General features: G+C 41.5%; 1 protein-coding gene across 1 annotated transcript in view; it reads left to right on the top strand.

Annotated features, from left to right (window-relative positions):
- Positions 1-20,820, top strand: part of LOC122923933 (membrane-spanning 4-domains subfamily A member 8-like) — a 76,948-nt gene that overhangs the window by 14,334 nt on the left and 41,794 nt on the right. Inside the window, exon 2 of the mRNA XM_044274817.1 lies at positions 15,259-15,369. Within this exon, the coding sequence (XP_044130752.1) occupies positions 15,259-15,369 (111 nt within the window). The remainder of the gene's footprint in view (positions 1-15,258; positions 15,370-20,820) is intronic.

Below are 20,820 nucleotides of genomic sequence, written 5' to 3'. Positions count from 1 at the left end.
CAAAATTGTTAATAGGAGTAATAATAAGACAGAGTATAAACCCCTTTAACACAGTAATAAAACAAAATATGAACCCCTTTTCAAATTAGTCATAAACATCAAGAAACAAACAATAAACAATAAATTAATCCAGATTTAGACACTAATTAGTCCAAAAGAGGGGAGGAAAAAAAAAAAAATTTGCGATGTTAAATAGACCTTGAGCCTGAGCCTCTCAAAAAGAGCCAAGGACCAAAGGCCTATAGTCCAGGCGTATGGGAAAGCGTGATTAGTCCAGAGAAATTTAGTAGAGTTAGTCTAACTTTTGAACCCATAATAGGAAGAGTTTTGGAGGTGTTAAAAGGGGTGTATTTTTACATATACCCATGCTGGGTGAGAGAAATATCTCTAAAAGTCAACTTTTCCCATTTTTTTATACAAAGTTGTCATTATAGAGAGATATTTCTCTCACCCAGCATGGGTATATGTAAAAAGACACCCCAAAACACATTTCCCAACTTCTCCTGAGTACGGCGATACCACATGTGTGACACTTTTTTGCAGCCTAGATGCGCAAGGGGCCAAAATTCCTTTTAGGAGGGCATTTTTAGACATTTGGATCCCAGACTTCTTCTCACGCTTTAGGGCCCCTAAAATGCAAGGGCAGTATAAATACCCCACATGTGACCCCATTTTGGAAAGAAGACCCCACGGTATTCAATGAGGGGCATGGCGAGTTCATAGAAGATTTTTTTTTTTGGCACAAGTTAGCGCGCGTTCACAGGAAATCTCGCGTCTCGCGAGATGACGCCCCAACGCGTCCAGGAGGAATAACAGGGGCTCCGCAATGACGCAATCCTGCGTACAGCGGTCCTGTAGTGGTTAAATGGCAGAAAAAAAAATTCTGTGACACATTTCTTTAAAAGTGTTTTCTAGACTTCTGATATTGATGACCTAATATCCATCTGTGGGGGTCCAACAGCCCACACACCCACTGATCAGCTTTTCCCTGCAGCCTTCAGCATTGGAACTAGCAGATGATTCCACTAAATAATTCAAGTAAATGGAGGCTAGAATAGGTCCCGAAGATGCGGTGTGGAACGGAGGCATGGAACTCGACGGAAGCACTACAGAATGCTTCCATGGGTTCTCTGTCCATGCCTCCGTACTGCAAAAAATTAGTCATGCGCTACTGCAAAAGGTGCAGACCGTCGGATGTGGATCGCGGACCCCATTTAAGTGAATGTGTCCTGTTCCACAGATGGTGGCCATATAGTCGGTACTTGTGTATTGTGGACTGCAATTTGCAGTCCACAGCACGGGCACAGCTGGCACATGTGCATGAGGCCCAAGGCTGAGTTAAAATGTTCATGTTTTTTATGCAGTTTTTTATGTCAAAGCCAGGAGTGGATCATGAGTGGAGGACACGTATAAAGACAGACTTTTCTCTTTTTTAATCCACTTGGTTTTGGCAACAAAAACTGCATAAAATTCTGAATGTTGTAACTCTGCAGTGTTGTACTTGGGTCCACCATCCATCTAAACAAAAATAACACATGTACAGTGTTGAATAATCTATATCTCTGAGTTCTCACAGCTCCCGGAAACACAATTTTCCCTCTTCACCATTCATGTTGTTTATTTTATAAATCAGCAAATCCCACTGAACTGCTAAATGAGAGCAGAATGTGATCTGAGTACTGGTTTTGAGGGATATGAGTAGGGTTGAGGGAATCGACTTTGGATGAAACATCCAAAGTCGATTTGCATAAAACTTCATTCCAATACTGTACGGAGCAGGAGCTCCGATGAGCCGAAGTTATTGCTTCGCAAACTCTAGCGAGACTTCGGGTAATAACTTCATAAATTAATTTGTACTGTAGAAAAACATTTTCCGAACTCTGGTTCGGTTCCATGTTGTACCTTGGAACCAAACCCGAGTTCGGGAAATGGTTCTTTACAGTACAAATTCATTTATGAAGTTACCCGAAATCTCGCAAGAATTTGCAAAGTAATAACTTGCAGTGTACATACCGTATAATAGTACAAAAAAGTGTAACAGTACCAAACCTGCAGTGCCAAAAAAAAAATACACCCAGATAATACAGTTATAAATTCATAACTTCTAGTAGAAATATTAAAGGAATGGCACAACATAGAGCCATAAGAATAGATGCTCCAGAGTTGCTATTAAATGGGGAATGGAAGAAGCTATTAAAACAGGCCCTCTTAAGGACATAGGGCGTACATGTACGCCCTTATGTCCTGGTACTTAAGGACACAGGGCGTACATGTACGTCCTATGTATTTTCGATCACTGCCGTGCGGCTGGCAGTAATCGGAACCCGATGCCTGCTCAAATCATTGAGCAGGCACCTAGGCTAAATGCGCAGGGGGGTCCCGTGACCCCCCCATGTCGGGGATCGCAGCAAACCGCAGGTCAATTCAGACCTGCGGTTTGCTGCGCTTTCTGCCGTTTCTGATCACCGCGGGGATCCGAAACTTTAGTATGTCGAAAATATCTGTATCCCCCCCCCTGCACCCCTGAATGGGTTGCGGGCGGTGCGGGAGGCGGGCGGTGTGGCAGGCGGGATCGCGATCCCCTGCCCGCCTCCCCTTGAATAGTCGTTGGTGGCAAGCGGGTATACCAGGGTGTCAGCACATTGCTAACACCCTGGTATAAACGGCTGACATCTGTGATGCGATGTCAGCCGTTTAACCCTTTCCATACTGCGGTCGGTAAGGACCGCTGTATGGAAAAGGTTAACAGCTCAGGGAGCACCCTCCCTCTCCCATCGGGGGGCTGCTGTGCCTTTGCAGACCCCCGATGGAGAGGGAGAGAGCCCCCAGACAGCCCCCAGACGGCCCCCCTCCTTACCCTTCCCTGTCTGTGAAGTTGTGGCCACAACTGAGCAGACGGGGAAGGTTCCCATGGCAACAGGACGCCTTCTCAGGCATCCTGCTGTCCATGGTGCTGAATAGATCTGTGCTAAAGGCATAGATCTGTTCAGACAAAGTGTAAGTAAAATACAGTACAATACACTATATAGCGTAATGTACTGTATTATACAGACATCAGACCCACTGGATCTTCAAGAACCAAGTGGGTCTGGGTAAAAAAAAAGTGAAAAAAGTGAAAAATATGTAAAAATAAAAAAATACATTTATTACTGATTAAAAATGAAAAAAATAAAATTCCCTACACATAATTGGTATCGCCGCGTCCGTAACGACCTGATCTATAAAACGGTCATGTTACTTTACCCGAATGGTAAACGTCATAAAAATAAAAAATAAAAAACTGATAAAATTTAAATTTTGCCCACCTTACTTCCCAAAAAAGGTAATAAAAGTGATCAAAAAAGTTGCATGTACGCCAAAATTGTAACAATCAAACCATCATCTCATCCCACAAAAATCATACCCTACCCAAGATAATCGCCCAAAAACTGAAAAAACTATGGCTCTTAGACTATGGAAACACTAAAACATGATTTTTTTTGTTTCAAAAATGAAATCATTGTGTAAAACTTACATAAATAAAAAAAAGTATACATATTAGGTATCGCCGCGTCCGTATCGACCGGCTCTAAAAAATATCACATGAACTAACCCCTCAGATGACCACCGTAAAAAAAAAAAAAAAACGGTGTAAAAAAAGCCATTTTTTGTCATCTTACGTCACAAAAAGTGTAATAGCAACCAATCAAAAAGTCATATGAACCCTAAAATAGTGCCAATCAAACCGTCATCTCATCCCGCAAAAAATGAGACCCTACTTAAGATAATCTCCCAAAAACTGAAAAAAATATGTCTCTTAGACTATGGAAACACAAAAACTTTTTTTTTGTTTTAAAAATGAAATCATTGTGTAAAACTTACATAAATAAAAAAAATTGTATACATATTAGGTATCGCCGTGTCCGTGACAACCTGCTCTATAAAATTACCACATGATCTAACCTGTCAGATGACAAATAACAAAAAAAAAAAGGTGCCAAAAAAGCTATTTCTTGTTACCTTGCCGCACAAAAAGTGTAATATAGAGCAACCAAAAATCTGATGTACCCTAAACTAGTACCAACAAAACTGCCACCTTATCCCATAGTTTCTAAAATGGGGTCACTCTTTTGGAGCTTCTACAGGGGGGCTTCAAATGGGACATGGTGTCAAAAAAACCAGTCCAGCAAAACCTGCCTTCCAAAAACCGTATGGCATTCCTTTCCTTCTGCGCCCTGCCGTGTGCCCGTACAGCAGTTTACGACCACATATGGGGTGTTTCTGTAAACTACAGAATCAGGGCCATAAATAATGAGTTTTGTTTGGCTGTTAACCCTTGCTTTGTAACTGGAAAAAAAATATTAAAATGGAAAATCTGCCAAAAAAGTGAAATTTTGAAATTGTATCTCTATTTTCCATTAAATCTTGTGCAACACCTAAAGGGTTAACAAAGTTTGTAAAATCAGTTTTGAATTCCTTGAGGGGTGTAGTTTCTTAGAAGGGGTCACTTTCATGTAGTTTCTACTCTAGGGGTGCATCAGGGGGTCTTCAAATGGGACATGGTGTAAATAAACCAGTCCAGCAAAATCTGCCTTCCAAAAACCAAACGGCGCACCTTTTACTCTACGCCCCGCTGTGTGGCCGCACAGTAGTTTACGGACACATATGGGGTGTTTCTGTAAATGGCAGAGTCAGGGCAATAAAGATACAGTCTTGTTTGGCTGTTAACCCTTGCTTTGTTAGTGGAAAAAATGGGTTAAAATGGAAAATTAGGCAAAAAAATGAAATTCTCAAATTTCATCCCCATTTGCCAATAACTCTCGTGCAACACCTAAAGGGTTAACTAAGTTTGTAAAATCTGTTTGCTTCTAAACTTCTAAGCCTTGTAACATTCCCAAAAAATAAAATATCATTCCCAAAATAATTCAAACATGAAGTAGACATATGGGGAATGTAAAGTCATCACAATTTTGTGGGGTATTACTATGTATTACAGAAGTAGAGAAACAAACTTTGAAATTTGCAAGTTTTTCAAAATTTTTGGTAAATTAGGTATTTTTTGATGCAAAAAAAAAATATTTTTGTTTACTTCATTTTACCAGTGTCATGAAGTACAATATGTGACGAAAAATCAATCTCAGAATGGCCTGGATAAGTCAAAGTGTTTTAAAGTTATCAGCACTTAAAGTGACACTGGTCAGATTTGCAAAAAATGGCCAAGTCCTTAAGGTGAAATAAGGCTGTGTCCCTAAGGGGTTAAACTGAGCGTGTTTAACCAGCATAGTGAGATGGACAAAAATAGGGAAAAGAACAGCTACATTTTATTGAATAACTCAGTGACTATGCTAAATCTTTAATTACATGAAATTACAAAACTATTCAGATCTAGGGGCTGGTTTGAAAAATGCAGAATATGATTTGGGACATAACCCTTTTAATCAAAGATAAGATATATGTATGCCCCATCACAAAACTTGCCTACAGTCATGTTGATGGAAGAATAAAAAATTCAGGCTTTTGGAGTGCAGAAAAAATTAGCCTTGCCAAAAAGAGAACAGTCCTAAAAGGGTTAAATTCAAGTCACTATAAAACTAGGGTGCTTTTAAACCTCATAATGTACACCTGAGTAGTGTTTAGCGCGAATCGCGAATTTTTATAGCGAATATCGCCACTTTGAGAATTCGCTAATATTTAGAATATAGTGCTATATATTTGTATTCGCGAATATTCTAATCGCGAATTTATCGCAAATGTATTGCGAATATCGGCACTTAGCAACATCCCTAGCAACCAATAGGAAAGTTGCCTATAAGAGTAGCGTTGATCGCGAATTTTCGTATCGCAAATTTTCTGATTTTCGCAATTAAGAACATAATCACTGGAGATCACGAATTCTTGAATTCACGAAGAGTCAGGGCAATAAAGATACAGTCTTGTTTGGCTGTTAACCCTTGCTTTGTTAGCGGAAAAAATGGGTTAAAATGGAAAATTAGGCAAAAAAATGAAATTCTCAAATTTCATCCCCATTTGCCAATAACTCTTGTGCAACACCTAAAGGGTTAACTAAGTTTGTAAAATCTGTTTTGAATACCTTGAGAGGTGTAGTTTATAGAATGGGGTCATTTTTGGGTGGTTTCTATTATGTAGGCCTTGCAAAGTGACTGCAGAGCTGTAGTGGTCCCTAAAAATTGGGTTTTTGTAAATTTCAGAAAAATTTCAAGATTTGCTTCTAAACTTCTAAGCCTTGTAACATTCCCAAAAAATAAAATATCATTCCCAAAATAATTCAAACATGAAGTAGACATATGGGGAATATAAAGTCATCACAATTTTGTGGGGTATTACTATGTATTACAGAAGTAGAGAAACAAACTTTAAAATTTGCAAGTTTTTCAAAAATTTTTGTAAATTAGGTATTTTTTGATGGAAAAAATTTTTTTTTTTTTACTTCATTTTACCAGTGTCATGAAGTGCAATATGTGGTGAAAAAACTATCTCAGAATGGCCTGGATAAGTCAAAGCGTTTTAAAGTTATCAGCACTTAAAATGACACTGGTCAGATTTGCAAAAAATGGCCAAGTCCTTAAGGTGAAATAAGGCTGTGTCCCTAAGGGGTTAAACTGAGCGTGTTTAACCAGCATAGTGAGATGGACAAAAATAGGGAAAAGAACAGCTACATTTTATTGAATAACTCAGTGACTATGCTAAATTTTTAATTACATGAAATTACAAAACTATTCAGATCCAGGGGCTGGTTTGAAAAATGCAGAATATGATTTGGGACATAACCCTTTTAATCAAAGATAAGATATATGTATGCCCCATCACAAAACTTGCCTACAGTCATGTTGATGGAAGAATAAAAAATTCGGGCTTTTGGAGTGCAGAAAAAATTAGCCTTGCCGAAAAGAGAACAGTCCTAAAAGGGTTAAATTCAAGTCACTATAAAACTAGGGTGCTTTTAAACCTCATAATGTACACCTGAGTAGTGTTGAGCACGAATATTCGAATCGCGAATTTTATTCGCGAATATCGCCACTTTGGGAATTTGCTAATATTTAGAATATAGTGCTATATATTTGTATTCGCGAATATTCTAATCGCGAATTCATCGCAAATGTATTGCGAATATCAGCACTTAGCAACATCCCTAGCAACCAATAGGAAAGTTGCCTATAGGAGTAGCGTTGATCGCGAATTTTCGTATCGCAAATTTTCTGATTTTCGCAATCAAGAACATAATCACTGGAGATCACGAATTCTTGAATTCACGAATATGTGACAAATATTTGCCCAAATATTCGCAAAATATCGCAAATTCGAATATTGCTCCTGCACTGCACCTGAGCTACTGCAGAACCTTATATTTCGCACCTGAGATGCAGGCGATGTAGGTAATTACAGGTAGGCTCCTTTTAGTAAGTTGTAATATAGGCAGTTAGACTCCAGAGTTAGGCTCTTTTCACATTTTCATACATTTTTAAGCTTTTTGCTCCATCAAGGGAACAGAAAAACTGGAAAATGGGATGGTGGATCCATGATATAACAGGACATGACTTAAAGCCTGATGGAACACATTAGACTATAATCGGTTTGACTGGTTCTGCCTCACTGTGTATTATTTTTATAGGAAAGATAATGCTACATACTACACTATTCTTCCTGTCAAATATAATGAAATTCCCTGATGGAGTCTCTCAGCGGAATTGAGAACAGAGCCTTACTAACCAACAGTGGCTAAACCTAATGAGCAGGAGAAAGCAGCAGGGAGAGAGTACAGGAGAATGTCCCACATACCCATCAGTTTTATACTATGGACAACTTTTACAGATTTTCTGTGAATTTATGGGTAGTTGACTATTCTGATAAAAATGGCATGGTGCATCTTTATTATAGGTGGATTTTCAATGTAAATAATGAAAAAAATCTTATAATACAGAGTCAGAATTGGATTATATGGGACCAGTTGCTATAGTAGCAGGTAAATCCTTAACTGGATTCTTGTTAGGCTATGAATGCTGTATGTCTAGACTGTTAAGGTATTTGATACTGAAGACTGATGCAAAAAGTATGAAAGCTAACATTTGAGGAAAATAAAAGGAATAAAACAAAGCCATATTGAGATTGGAGTATGGTTATATATACAGTCAGTACAGAGATTTTCTGATTGACTTAGCTGGACCTGCAACTGTAAAATGAGAGTATTCACTACTTCTAGAGGAAAGACAGTTTCACCATTAGCAAAAAGGTTTTGCCTGCATAGTGGGTACCAGCTGGCAACCTTCAATGTTTCAAATTGACCAAAAATGCACACAGTATTAACTGTAACCAGTTGACAATCTACACCAAAAGTCCATAACCCTTTGATTGTTTAAAGTGTATCTAAATGTTCAGATAACTTTTCAGAATAAGCTGCTGTACATGAGTGTACATGAGTATGTCAAACCATTATATAACTGGTATCTAGCATTTTTAGCAGTTTTCTCCTTTGTATGCTGCATCTCTAATTTACAATTGTTCTCGGATCGGCTAATGTAAGAACTCACCCTACCTATCTCTACCTAATAGCAGCAGGATTATGCCGGAACTGCTGTAGAAGGGCAGCCTAAAGGGGGCAACCCTAATATGAAGTGCCCTAAAATGGGGAGTGGTTTGGGAGGGCTGAAAACGCTGTTGAGCTGTCCTCTGGCTATGCGCTCGCTGGTATAAGTAAGTGGTTGGCCCCGCCTCACCTCCCACAAATACGGCAATCATATTGCCTAACACTTGTGCTCGGATCAGCTCATGTAAGGCTACTTTCACACTAGCGTTCGGGTGTCCGCTTGTGAGCTCCGTTTGAAGGCTCTCACAAGTGGCCCCGAACGCATCCGTCCAGCACTAATGCATTCTGAGTGGACGCGGATCCGCTCAGAATGCATCAGTCTGGCAGCGTTCAGCCTCCGCTCCGCTCAGCAGGCGGACACCTGAACGCTGCTTGCAGCGTTCGGGTGTCCGCCTGGCCATGCGGAGGCGTGCGGATCCGTCCAGACTTACAATGTAAGTCAATGGGGACGGATCCGTTTGAAGATGACACACTATGGCTCAATCTTCAAACGGATCCGTCCCCTATTGACTTTACATTGAAAATCTGGACGGATCCGTCTGAGGCTATTTTCACACTTAGAAATTTTTTAACAATATAATACAGACGGATCCGTTCTGAACGGAGCCACCGTCTGCATTATATGAGCGGATCCGTCTCAGACGGATCCGCTCTGAACGCAAGTGTGAAAGTAGCCTTAGAACTCACCCTACCTATCTCTACCTAATAGCAGCAGGATTATGCCGGAACTACCGTAGAAGGGCAGCCTAAAGGGGCCAAAAATAACAGACCGTAGATGTAGCAAATATGTATATTTATGACACATAATTACATAAACAAATCTTGAAAGGCAAGTGACAGTTCACGATGAGGATCTGGAATATAACGAGTACAGCAAGCAGAATTACATCGACCCAGCTTTTTAATGATATGAACCGGTACATTATGCTCAGAAGCAGCTGAAGCTGCGCCAATACGAAATGAATGACCTGTAATTGACAAAGGGCTAACTCCTGAATTGGCCAACAATATGCGGATACACTTCAGGAACGTATGAATATTCAAAGGTGCAGCCTCCAAGCTAAACAAGGGGGAATCAGCCGGTTAATCGGGATACTGGCAAAACAAATAATGTTGAACACCAGCGAGGTACAGTTTAATAGTGCTATGCTATGCTATGAGAGTGGCAAAAGGCAACAAATGCGAGTAAGTAAGTTATAGGCACCTCTCCCGCAAGCGGGTAGGTATGTTTAAATATACTAAACAAGTGCCAGGCCGTCTTATATGTCCTAAGGGTATTAGTGGACAATGATTTAGCCATAAGGCTTCTGGCTACAGCGAGATGTGCAACTAATCCATCAGCAACTGGAAATGACGAGGAATTGCGTCGGCAAACAATCTGCGCCCGGAAAAACCTGAAAAAAGAGTTGAAGATTAAGCAGAGACAGAGCATCCGCTGCAACATTACACTGCCCACTAATGTGTGTGCAAATGAAGTGAAAATTATGTTGTAAAGACAGCCAAACAAACCTCCTCACAAATGACATTATCTGTTTCGAACCAGATCTACCCTTCATAAGGATGTCAGCCACTGCCGCATTATCAGTCAGAAATAACACTGTATGGTTCCTCCACTGTTTACCCCATACTAGCACTGCCCCCACTATAGGATGAATTTAAAAAAATGGGGAACACTGAGAGAAGCCTGGGATAATCGCAATCTCTGGTGGCCAGGGACCATCAAACCAATGCTTTCCATATATTGCGGCTACTGCCGGAGATGCATCTGTGTAAACCACCGGAGATTGATTAGAGACTACTGGAATAAACAGCAAGACTCCATTCCAATGTGACAGAAACCTGTCCCACATTAATAAATTAGCAACGGCCTCTTGATCCAAATAAACTGGACTGTCCTGACTTTGGGCACAAGGGAGCAAAACAAGAAGTCTAGAAATAAAGGACCTTCCTTGGGGAATAATGCGCATAGCGAAATTGAGCATACCTAAAAGAGACTGAAGATCTGCCTTGGTAGTAACCCTAACCTGTGCCAATCTATGTACGACCTCCCTGATCCTATCTAATTTGTCTAGCGGGAGACTAGCTTGCATCTGAACAGTATCTAAACGAATACCCAGAAATGTAATTGAGGTACTAGGCCCTTCGACCTTGTGCAGAGCTAGAGGAACTCTAAGATCTTCAAATACCGTATGCAATACCTGTAAGTCTTGAGGCTCTTGTAACGGGGGCTCAATCAAGAGAAAGTCATTTAGGTAATGAATGACATGATTGACACAGAAAGTGTTTGACAAAACCAAATGCAGGGCTGCCCTTGCCACTTGATACCATGCCACCACCATAAGTCTGATTGAATGGGGAGTAGCTTAAAAGCATCTGTAATATCTGCCTTAGATGACCAGGCTCCTTTACCTAACCTAAGTATGACCTGAATAGCTTCATCAATAGACGCATACTTCATGGAAAACTCTTCTGACTGAATCAATAAGTTCAAACTAGGTATGGGTAAGGAATGTGGGGCCGACAAATCATAAATCAACCTTTTTTTATTAGAAAATTTGCCGGACAACACCCCAACCGAATTAATCCTCCAACATTCAAATGGAGGCTGCTTCAAAGGGCCAATTTAATATCCCCTATCTAACTCCATCTGAATGAACTGTAAAAAAGCCTCAGAGTCTTTGACGACCATAAATTCCTGCACTCATATGGGGATTGAGAGAGGGCGAGCATACCCGTATGAAAACCATTAACTAAGCCGTTGAGCACAAACTGTACCCAAACTGGGTCCGGATGAGCGGCTAAGTGACAAACAAGGAGTTCCACATTCACCACGCTTAGTCATGCAGGATTGTTGCCCTTTTGAGGGAAAGAAACTCGGGGGTGGGCCCTAAAACAAATGGCACACAAATGCAACAACCTACACTGGCTGTAGTGGCACGCAGAATAATTGAAATTGTAACAAATTTGCGATTTACCTAAATATTTAATTGGCTGACCCAACTTATCCACCCCGGAGACTACCCTGCTAACTGAGGGGCCCGGAACAGTGCTAGACTGGGAAGCTTCCGTTGTGTAATTAATATTAGAACACAACCCAGCAGTATGGGCATAGGAGTTACAAACCGTACAGGTTGGGGCTTTAAGTCCTGCAAAATGGCAACAAAATAGCTCTGCATCAATAATAGACCAATCAACCATATGCTGACACTGTGCAAGAGCAGCTGCTGCCTTAGCTGAAAATTAGCAGTGATAGTCGTAGAATGCAGTACCACCATATTTGTATCCTAAATCTACCACTTTATACATATAGAGGTCTAACTCCTCCCTCCTAAGTGGGCTAAGCATACAAACCACGTCCCGAAACAAGCTAAAGGCCAACACAAACTCTGCAATATTCAGCTTTCTATTCAATCTAGCGTCGCTATATTTCAGTATCTCCGAGACCTCGGTCCTATGGTTTTGTTATCTGGGGCCTCATGAGTAGCTATGAAAAGAGATGCCAGATTAACATCTTTCCCTTCAAGGATGTCTTGTCGTATATTAGTGGGTATGAAATGGGAAGCAGCAATAGTGGGAGTAGGACTCAACCCACCAGGAGCACTAAATTGTGAAATAGTGGCCACCGTCGGTGTTTGCCCCACCAAGCCAGAAGCAGCAGTTCTAGCTTCGACTGTGTCCAGCCTATCCTGAATGTCAGACATTGAAGAAGCCATCGTATTAATGACAGCATGTAGCTGAGTAAGTTAAGTCTGGATGGTATTCATGGACACCACTTCCTGGCTTGGTGCAGCCGAATACGTAGAGAGAAGACGGTAAAGTTCTGCCTTTCTAGCTGAGGCTGGGAACGGGATTCCTCTTTTTAATAATTCTGCCGTTTATTTCAGGATGGTCCATGACCTCAATGATGGTACTGCACCTCATAGTGATTGCAGATCACCACTGTCTCGAGAGGAGGATGAGGCCTTAGCGACATCTCTCTTAGCAACATTCTTGAGACATCTCCCCACTAAAAGAGATAAATAAATCAAGTAACCAAACCGGCACCCTAAATGACAAGCACCGTGCAAACACTGAACAACAATATACATACACCTTAGTATGAATGATGTATAGACGACCGCCACCTACAGCCATGACTAGATTCATGTGAACCTACAGTCGTGAATCACTATACACCGATCCTGTGGTCGTGACAGGACTAATGACCCTGGACGTGGACTACAGTCGTGGTAGCTTACCATGCTGAGCCTGTAGTCGTGATGGAACTTGAAATCGAGTCTGAAGACAGACATATCAACACTGCGCCTGTAGTCGTGACAGGACTTCACCTCGAGTATGTAGTCATGACAGAAATTGTACTGTTACCTGTAGTCGTGACAGGACTTCAGGTCTAGTCCGCAGTCGTGACAGACATGGAAATCCCCCGCCTGTAGACGTGAGAGGCCTCCAAGCTGCGCCCTGAGTATTGCATAATCGTGGACCTGTATGTGCCAGGACGAGACGCTGGCGCCTGGGGTGACCAAAAAACGTGCCTGTAACCGTGACAGGATCTGTGTTTGTTTTTTGAGCTAACACCATACTTTATTGGTAACGCCATGATAGTGGGCCAAGACTGTAGGTCCAACGACCCAGATTTGTGATATGTGGAACTTTTAGCAGTGGCAACAGGAAGCTTAGTGCCTATGGATGAGGTGAAAAATGGCACACCCGTGAAGAAAAGGCCCCAGCCTTACACCTCTGACCAGCAGAACCATCAAATAGTATAGCAAGCAAAAGCCCCTAAGTAGACTGACAGCATCCTGCCATAAATGGCATGACCATACCTACCTTCTGATTATACGTAAGAGATAGAACTGCAGCGCACAACTAGTGCAGCTGACCATTCTACGGAAATGAAAGAGAAAAGACAACTTACTATCTAATGACGTAGCAAATAACTAAGGGGTTAGGAGGGCTGAAAACGCTGTCTAGCCGTCCTCTAGCTGTGTGCTTGCCGGTATAAGTAAGCGGTTGGCCCCGCCTCACCTCCCACAAATACGGCAATTATATTACATACACTTATCTCTGAGTTGGTGGTTGAAGACTAGTTTGCCCCCCATAGACTATAAGTGACAGCAGATTCTGCTTCCTAACTGTCACTCCCTCAAAATCACTTAGATCCACCATATAGGACATTACAGAGAATTATGGGGCAGTAATGAATATAATAAAGCAGTTGGGGTGAAATCTAACACTTATGGTACTATTAGCTGTTGAATCTGCTAAATCATATCTGTATTGTCTGGTCTCTCTGCACTCCGCTCCCCTCCACATAGATGTAATCAGATCCTTCAGTAAGAACACAGTCAATCTTGGTCTAACAACATTGATTTCTCACAAATTTGAAAGCGAAAGTTAGTTTAGAAAGGGGGGGGGGGAGACTTGATATAAGATGAGATTATGGTGTACCCCATTGTTATTTATAATGAATGGGAAGATTGTAAATTCTTACTTTTGAAAAAAAAAAGAGTAACTAAAAAAAAAAAAAAAAAGAAAGAGGGGGGGGGGGGAGATAATAGCACTAGAACAAGGCTAGTATATGTTGCAGAGTTTCTTATAGTCACCTGTGCTATTGAGTTATACAATACAAAGTTGTGTGAAAGTACAGCAACCATTTAAGAGCCACATTCAAAGCTATCAGCAGGCTTTGAGCCATATTAGTTATTAAAGATAAAAATGTCTTCACAAAGTGTGGAAGTGGTCAATATTCTAATGTGAGAGTTGTGCCAATACGGAGACTGACATATGGTTCTAACCTAATAGATAAGTATCAGTTGTTTGAATGACCAGTATGGTTCTGACCGGGGTGCTCAGATGTTGAAATGTTTTAACATAATATTTGCTAAATACAGAGAAACCACAAGTAAGGGACCAGTTAGTCACATATGGCTTACCTACTGGTTGATCTACACAAATTGATAGTGACACAAAACAGAGATTGTGTTAGGAAGTACTATGGTCACCATCCGGACCACAACCAGTGAGCCCCAATACTGTGTCAGTCTTCTCAAACTACTCCAGGTGGTAGGAAGCTAAGGCTAACCCTAGGTTCTTCATCAGAGACCGCTGCAAGGCTTGATGGACTTTGCTACTAAGGACCTAGGTTATATTTGGGGAGGCGGTAACAGAAGCCTGGTGCAGGCACAGTAGTGCCAGCCCTTCCAGAATGACAAAGGAGGTACACAGAGAAGTCAGCAAGCAGGATAAAAGCAGGAGAGACAGACACAGCCAATGCAGTAAACAAGCAGTTAATCCAAAGACAGGAGAATATCAGTTACCAGGAGAGTCAATATAAGAAGGAGCAGCAGCCACAGGGTTAATTCAGAAACAAGTCAGTAGTCAGTTCGCAAGGAAAGTCAATAGGATATCACACAATATAAAGTCCTGATATAAACAAAATTAAAGTCGAGTTAATCAGGAATTAGCAGTCTTAAATCCCCTGCCTAGCTCTGGGTTTGGCTCGGTCTTCTGTCACACTGATAAGTTGACCAGCTGGCCCTTGGCTGGTCGGCATAGCAATCCTCTCAGCACAGCAATGCATAGTGGTTTGGCCAGATAAAGTCCTGGCTTACTATATGCAAAAATAGGTGGTGTTGGCTAAAATTTAACATCTTTTTTTTTCCTTCTTTTTTTTTTAGATTGTATTGATTGTTTCTTCCATCTTGGAGATTGGCTTGGGAATTGGTTTGGGTTTCACAAATTTCACCATAACATTACCAAGTGGTATTCCTTTTTGGGGGACAATTTTTGTAAGTACCTTCATTTCTATGCTGTAATGTATTATATCAAAGTAAATCTACAACAGGTGGGTATAATTGCTCCATGGTCATATGATTTAGCCAAATATCTGAGGTTTGGTACAGTTATAAATAGCTTTAATTTTAGGTGACTCAGGTTATAGTAGTCCTTACCTTGTGAACCTGGAGGTACTGTTGTAAGACAGCATTACCTGTTAACTGTACTTACAAGTAATATAAATATATATATGTAATATCAGGTACTTCATGAACATTCTAGGGTGTGGATCCTAAAGTTATCACAGATGCCAGAGTCCTCACAGATAAAACTAAATAATTAATTGAATATTGAGCTAGATAATTATTATAAACTTTATGAATAGTCATTTTGCACAATGAATCATCAGCAATTGCTCCTTAGCAATAGATTGCAAAGTGCAACTTTCTTAGTACCAAGTCATGCTAAATCTACAGTTGAGTAGGAACAGAATAGTTATTTTTATTGTACCATAGTGAAAAAAATAAAAATATATAAAAAAATTCACAGCTAAGACAGTATCCCGTCAGAGGGAGTGATAACCACAGGTGGTGTAAATGTATATTAATGTAATCACAGGAAACAACCTGTTGTAAAACGTAGCCTTTAATCTAATTTACACATAAAATAACAAACTCCCACAGACAAATATAGAAAAAGGAACAAAAAAAGAAAGAAAAGATATCACCATGACGACATAGGGGATAATACTGTAACGCTCAATGGCATGAGTCAATAATAGACAGGGTAGACAGTCGTGGATAATGGTCTGTCCCTGAGTCTAGCCCTAGACTCAGTACCCCTGCCTATAAACGGAACTGCCGCCCTGACAAGGACGATCCTGTGTTCTGGAACCTCCTGGTGGGTCCTGAATTGTACCTATAATGTTGGTGAGTCCCTGGATGGGGGCCTACTCTAGGTTTACAGAACAAAAGAAAGGGAATATATATTACAGTATACAGAGCAATAGACCGCCCACACTCATGGATGCTGCGTCTGCGGGTGGAAAATTGCTTGAAATGTTACGTCACAGACGATACAAAGACAACCACAGGTGTGATTATCTATAAATATATATATCATCAAATAAAAGATATTAATGTGTGATGTTCACACACCAAAGATATTAATGTGTAATGTTCACACACAAAAGAATTGCCGTACACATTTGTACATACGGATATATTTTATATATACACAGTTGGCACCAGAGAACTGCCCCCTAGATTGGTGGCATATAGTCAGGTGCCAAAGTTCTTTTGTTCTGTAAACCTAGAGTAGGCCCCCATCCAGGGACTCACCAACATTATAGGTACAATTCAGGACCCACCAGGAGGTTCCAGAACACAGGATCGTCCTTGTCAGGGCGGCAGTTCCGTTTATAGGCAGGGGTACTGAGTCTAGGGCTAGACTCAGGGACAGACCATTATCCACGACTGTCTACCCTGTCTATTATTGACTCATGCCATTGAGCGTTACAGTATTATCCCCTATGTCGTCATGGTGATATCTTTTCTTTCTTTTTTTGTTCCTTTTTCTATATTTGTCTGTGGGAGTTTGTTATTTTATGTGTAAATTAGATTAAAGGCTACGTTTTACAACAGGTTGTTTCCTGTGATTATATTAATATACATTTACACCACCTGTGGTTATCACTCCCTCTGACGGGATACTGTCTTAGCTGTGAATTTTTTTTTTTGTGATTATATTGTACCATAGTGGACTATTACTCTTTGTTATTTACTGCTGTAGTATTCGGTATGAAGAGAACTTCTCATAACGAAGGTGGAGTATAACTCCTTGAAGATGCAAAAGTATTTCCTAAAATAAACATGTCAGAAGAACTGACGTTCTCCTTAAGTGGGGCAGTCTCACTATGACAACCCGTTTTTTAAGTTAAATCAGCCTGGAAATGAATTAATTGCTATGGGATTATCTAGGTCAGGGATGGCCAACCTGCGGCTCTCCAGCTGTTGCAAAACTACAACTCCCAGCATGCCCAGACTGTCTACAACTATCAGCCTAGAGCAGGGCATGGTGGGAATTGTAGTTTTACAACAGCTGGAGAGCTGCAGGTTGGCCATCCCTGATGTAGGTGATTTTACTTATATATCAATAGAAGCTGTAGTATTTTACAGTGCCCATTCACATGAATATAATAATAATCTTTATTTATATAGCACCAACATATTCCGCAGCGCTTTATAATCCAGAGGTTCATGTAAAATCAGAATCATACATTAGCAACAAACAAGTCAACAATTAAAACAAGAACAGTGAGGGCCCTGCTCACAAGAGCTTGCAATCTTGGTTGTACAATGGTCCGGCCACCTTAACAAAATAAGGTGGTAGATATAAAACTGCATGAACCAGCCACCAGTCCATATGGACCATGTACAGTAATGCCTTACTAGGCCAATTTCACCAAAGTAAGATCTGTTCTTTGTTGGAGGCTTTATGTTCTGGCAAATAAAGAGGTATCCCAAATTGGCAACCACCTTTATGACCTCCTTCAAGGATTTATACACTCTTGGGGACTGTTTCTTCAGAGCCCCAGCATGACCGGACCCGTGACTGTAAATATTCTTACTTGACCCCACCACTGGGTTCTGGCTCCAACGTTGCACAACCAGCTCTTCAGGTCCCTGGTTGTCCTGGGTCAGCAACTGGTTTGACATGGGTCACGTGACTGCTACAGCCAATGGCTGCATGTGACTCAGTGACCTGCCACATGGGTGAGACGTGACCGCTGTGGCCAGTCATTTGGTGCAGCGGTCACATGACCCATGACAAACCAAATGTTGACACGGAAGATCCAGGCCTTGTTCAAGTGGCTGGGCAGTGATGGAGTCAGAACTCAGTGGCAGGGATCAGGTAAGTGTGATTACCATTGGTAGTCTGGACTTGCTAAGGGGTCTGAAGAAACAGTTACCAAAGGTGAACAACCCCTTTAATATAGAAAGGGCATGTTTTAAATGGGTTTTTCAGGGTTTAAATATTCATGGCCTATCCTTAGGATAGGTCATCAATATCAGATTGATCCGGGTCTGATTCCCATCACCCCTGCTGATCAGTTGTTGACCTGTGACCTACAATGTGTAGCAGCTGTACTTGGTATTGCAGTTCAATCTCTTTCACTATAATGGTGCTGACCTGCAGGAAAACCATGAATGACTAATGAATGTTATATCACAGGCCTGGAGAAGAGGCCTCAGCACTTGCCTGAGTGCCACAGTCCCTTTCAACAGCTGATCATCAGAGATGCTTGGAGTCGAACCCCCACCAATCCAATTAACCGAGGAAAGGTCATCAATATTTAAGTTATGGACAACTCCTTCATTAGTCTGACCTCATGGTGGCAATTGATACTTGACTGTGACTTAAAGGGGTTGTCTCACTTCCGCAAATGACCTTTATCATGTAGACAGCAGTAATACAAGGAACATACTAACATATTGTGATTGTCCATAATACCTCCTTTACAGGTTTGATACATTTTTTCCATCACATTATGCATTGCTTGTTTCCAGAGATTATAACCATCCTGCAATCCAGCAGTGATGGCCGTGCTTTTACACTATAGGAAAAGGCTCCAGCCTTTATGTTGGCTGGCACAGTGAGGAGCGCACATAGGCTTACATATGCAGCAGCGCCGGTCTCGGCCACTTTGTATCTGCACTGCAGCGGTAGCTGGAACCCCTGGAAACGGGCAGTATATAATGTGTTGGAAAAATAAATCAAGCCAGCAAAGGAGACAATATGGACAATCACAATACATTAGTGCCTTGTATTAAAGAGGTTAACCAACATACCCACATTTTCACCCAGGCAGCCCCCTAAATATAGCATCGGAGAATTTCATGCTCCTATGCTCTCCTTTGCCCTGTGCTGAATTGTGCAGGGCAAAGGATTTTTTTAGGAGATCGACATACCAGCCTTTCTATAGGGACTGCTGGTCGGAGGCCTTGACGCCACCAGCACTAATGGGCAGACTTTAGCGCTGCCCTAGCATGTAAAACGGCTAGGGTAGTGCTAAAGCCCACCATTCAGAGTCTCCGTCTAGCAGTATGAGAACATAAACAAAAAAAATAAAAAATTGTCCTGAGCAATTTAGCGCAGGGCAAGGGAGAGCATCTGAGCATGAAATGCACTGAAGCTAATATCAGAGGGTTGCCTGGGTGAAAATGTGGTTATGTCTGGGTTAAAGAGGACCTTTCACTAGTGTACAAACTAAAAACTAACTATATCAGTGGGCAGAGCGGCGCCCAGGGGTCCCCCTGCACTTACTAGTATGTCTGGGCGCCGCTCCATTCGCCCGGTATAGCCGCCATAGCCTGGCTATGACCTGTGCGCTGCGATTGGTCAGCGCTGCAGCAAGGGACACGCCTCATACAAAAAATCAGTCCAGTACAACAGACGGAGCTGCAGACACCGGAGCCTATACCGGGCGAACGGAGCTGCGCCCAGACATACTAGTAAGTGCAGGGGGACCCCTGGGCGCCGCTCTGCCCACAGATATAGATAGTTTTTAGTTTGTACACTAGTGAAAGGTCCTCTTTAAGCTCTGAACCCAGAAAACCCGTTTACCTTACCTTACTCCTACCCGCATGTCTTGCGGCTGCTAAGAAGCCAATAAACGTGCAGGTAAGTAGTGCCCTCCCTGTAATGCCAGTAGCCATGTTGGCTACTGGCATTACAGTGATTGGCTGGCCGGAACGCATCATCGGGTGCTATATAGCACCCAATGATGCGTGTTCGGCTCTTTCTAAGTCAGGGAGAGCTGAGCATAGGAAGGGACAGAGAGTGTAGGGAGTGTAATTAAATTACATTTTTCAACAAAAACAAACATTCTATAGACCCAAAAGTCCTTGTAAGGAATATTGTGTGTGACAGCAGCAATATATGTTTGTAGCGCAACCTGCGCTAAATTGCTCAGTGTAAGGGAGAGCTGTGCATATTTTTAGCACATCCTGAGGAAAATACTGTGTAATAGGCCGCTGCGGACAGTAAAATTATCTGCGCCATATCTCCTGCTTAAAGTGTGCGCATCCCTAAAATATCAGTGAAATCCAGTACATTTTTTCTGTAGATGTGTCCTCTGAGGACAGTAAAATTATCTGCGCCACATCTGCTGTTTAAAATGTGTGCATCCCTAAAATATCAGTGAAATCCAGTGCACTTTTTCCGTAGAGGGTGTCCACTGAGGACAGTTTAATTATCTGCGCAGCAACTCCTGATTAAAGTGTGCGCATCCCTAAAATATCAGTGACATCAAGTACACTTTTTCCGTAGACGGTGTCCCCTGCGGACAGTTAAATTATCAGCGCCACATCTCCTGTTTAAAGTGTGCGCATCTCTAAAATATTAGTGACATCCAGTACACTTTTTCCATAGACACTGCGAACTGTGACATTACCTGTGGTTTA

This window comes from Bufo gargarizans, unplaced genomic scaffold (genome assembly GCF_014858855.1).
Source record: "Bufo gargarizans isolate SCDJY-AF-19 unplaced genomic scaffold, ASM1485885v1 original_scaffold_2077_pilon, whole genome shotgun sequence".
In the NCBI taxonomy this organism is placed as follows: domain Eukaryota; kingdom Metazoa; phylum Chordata; class Amphibia; order Anura; family Bufonidae; genus Bufo; species Bufo gargarizans.
This window is presented reverse-complemented; position numbering and strand designations above follow the sequence as displayed.